Raw genomic sequence first — 1,674 nt, 5'->3', positions numbered from 1 at the left:
GGGCCGCGGGGTTTAGATTCCCCCTTCGCAAAGCCCGTCCTCTCTCCCATCCCTCTCCGGGAGCGTTGGAGGAGGCTGGGAGGGCTGCGCTGGGCTGGCGTTTGCTCTGAATGACCGAGCTCTCCCATTCAAGACCTCGCAATCTCGAAGCAGGCAAGAGGGGGTTTTTTTCTTCTCTTTTTTTTTTTTCCTGTCTTGTCTGTCTTTTTTTTTTTTTCCCCTCTTCCTTTTTTTCTTTGCTGCTCCGCCGGGTTAGAAGCAAATCTCGGGGGCCGCGGAGAGAATTCGTTTTTTCGCCATCGTCATCGTTGCTATTATTATTTTTTTATTTTTTTTTTAACCTTCCTCCTTTTCCCATTTTGGATCTTAACCCTTTGATCTGTTTCCTTTAAAAGACTCTGATTCCCAACTCCCATCAGGGGGAGAGGGAGGAGAAATACAGGGGAGAAAAAAAACCCCCGAGCGAGTCGTGCTCTCAGCTGTTAGCCAGGTTGGTGGGGGACAAAAGTCCCTTTAAAATATTGAATGTCAGTTGCAAACCTAAGAAAAGAAAAATCCGATCCGGAGCGCTAAATTTAGGAGCTTTATATGGAACTTGGACTCTGCTGCTGGATTTTGTATGGATTTTTTTCAACCTTTGGTAAGTTTCGATTCACCTTCTGGGGTAAAAAGAAACAAATGGCTTTTAGGGGTGGTTAAGGCTTCGGGCTGTAAATCCTACAATGTCACGTTGGGGTTTTTTAACTGTTTGTGTTGCTTTTTTAACGAAGCGACAGGGACGTCGCGTTTTCTTGCTGGAGATCGCTAGCGTGCTGCTCTGTGGTTTATTTTATCCCCGATTTTAAAATCTGCTGCGGTTCATTATACATCGCGCGTGCTGCGGGGAGGGGGGGAGCCCAGCCGTTCACCCCCAGGCTTCCCCGTTGCAGGGAGGACAGACCCCAGCCTCCGCCCCTAGACTGCACTGAGCGACCGAAGCGGGTGGGGGGAAACGTCGCCAGAGGCTGCCGGCAGAGATGGCTGAGAATTGGAAGAACTGCTTCGAAGAGGAGCTCATCTGCCCCATTTGCCTGCACGTCTTTGTGGAGCCGGTCCAGCTGCCCTGCAAGCACAACTTCTGCCGGGGCTGCATCGGGGAGGAGCGACCGAAGCGGGTGGGGGGAAACGTCGCCAGAGGCTGCCGGCAGAGATGGCTGAGAATTGGAAGAACTGCTTCGAAGAGGAGGTCATCTGCCCCATTTGCCTGCACGTCTTTGTGGAGCCGGTCCAGCTGCCCTGCAAGCACAACTTCTGCCGGGGCTGCATCGGGGAGGCGTGGGCCAAGGAGTCGGGCTTGGTGCGGTGCCCGGAGTGCAACCAGGCCTACAACCAGAAGCCCAACCTGGAGAAGAACCTGAAGCTCACCAACATCGTGGAGAAGTTCAACTCCCTCAACCTGGAGAAGCCCCCCTCCGTCTTGCACTGCGTCTTTTGCCGCCGGGGCCCGCCACTGCCGGCCCAGAAGATCTGTTTGAGGTGCGAGGCCCCGTGTTGCCAGTCCCATGTCCAGACCCACCTGCAGCAACCCTCCACGGCCCGGGGCCATCTCCTGGTGGAGGCGGACGATGTGCGGGCCTGGAGCTGCCCCCAGCACAACGCCTACCGCCTGTACCACTGCGAGGCCGAGCAGGCGGC

The 1,674-nt window shown here is 55.1% G+C and overlaps 1 protein-coding gene across 1 annotated transcript in view; it reads left to right on the top strand.

Annotated features, from left to right (window-relative positions):
• The first annotated feature begins 1,176 nt into the window (after nucleotides 1-1,176).
• The window catches only part of TRIM8 (tripartite motif containing 8), a 38,374-nt gene continuing 37,876 nt past the window's right edge, over nucleotides 1,177-1,674 (top strand). The window contains exon 1 of the mRNA XM_009323277.1: nucleotides 1,177-1,672. Within this exon, the coding sequence (XP_009321552.1) occupies nucleotides 1,190-1,672 (483 nt within the window). The 5' untranslated portion in view covers nucleotides 1,177-1,189. The remainder of the gene's footprint in view (nucleotides 1,673-1,674) is intronic.

Source organism: Pygoscelis adeliae, unplaced genomic scaffold, assembly GCF_000699105.1.
Source record: "Pygoscelis adeliae isolate BGI_AS28 unplaced genomic scaffold, ASM69910v1 Scaffold294, whole genome shotgun sequence".
In the NCBI taxonomy this organism is placed as follows: Eukaryota; Metazoa; Chordata; class Aves; order Sphenisciformes; family Spheniscidae; genus Pygoscelis; species Pygoscelis adeliae.
Note: the sequence above shows the minus strand (reverse complement) of the source record. Positions and strands in the feature narration are given on the sequence as shown.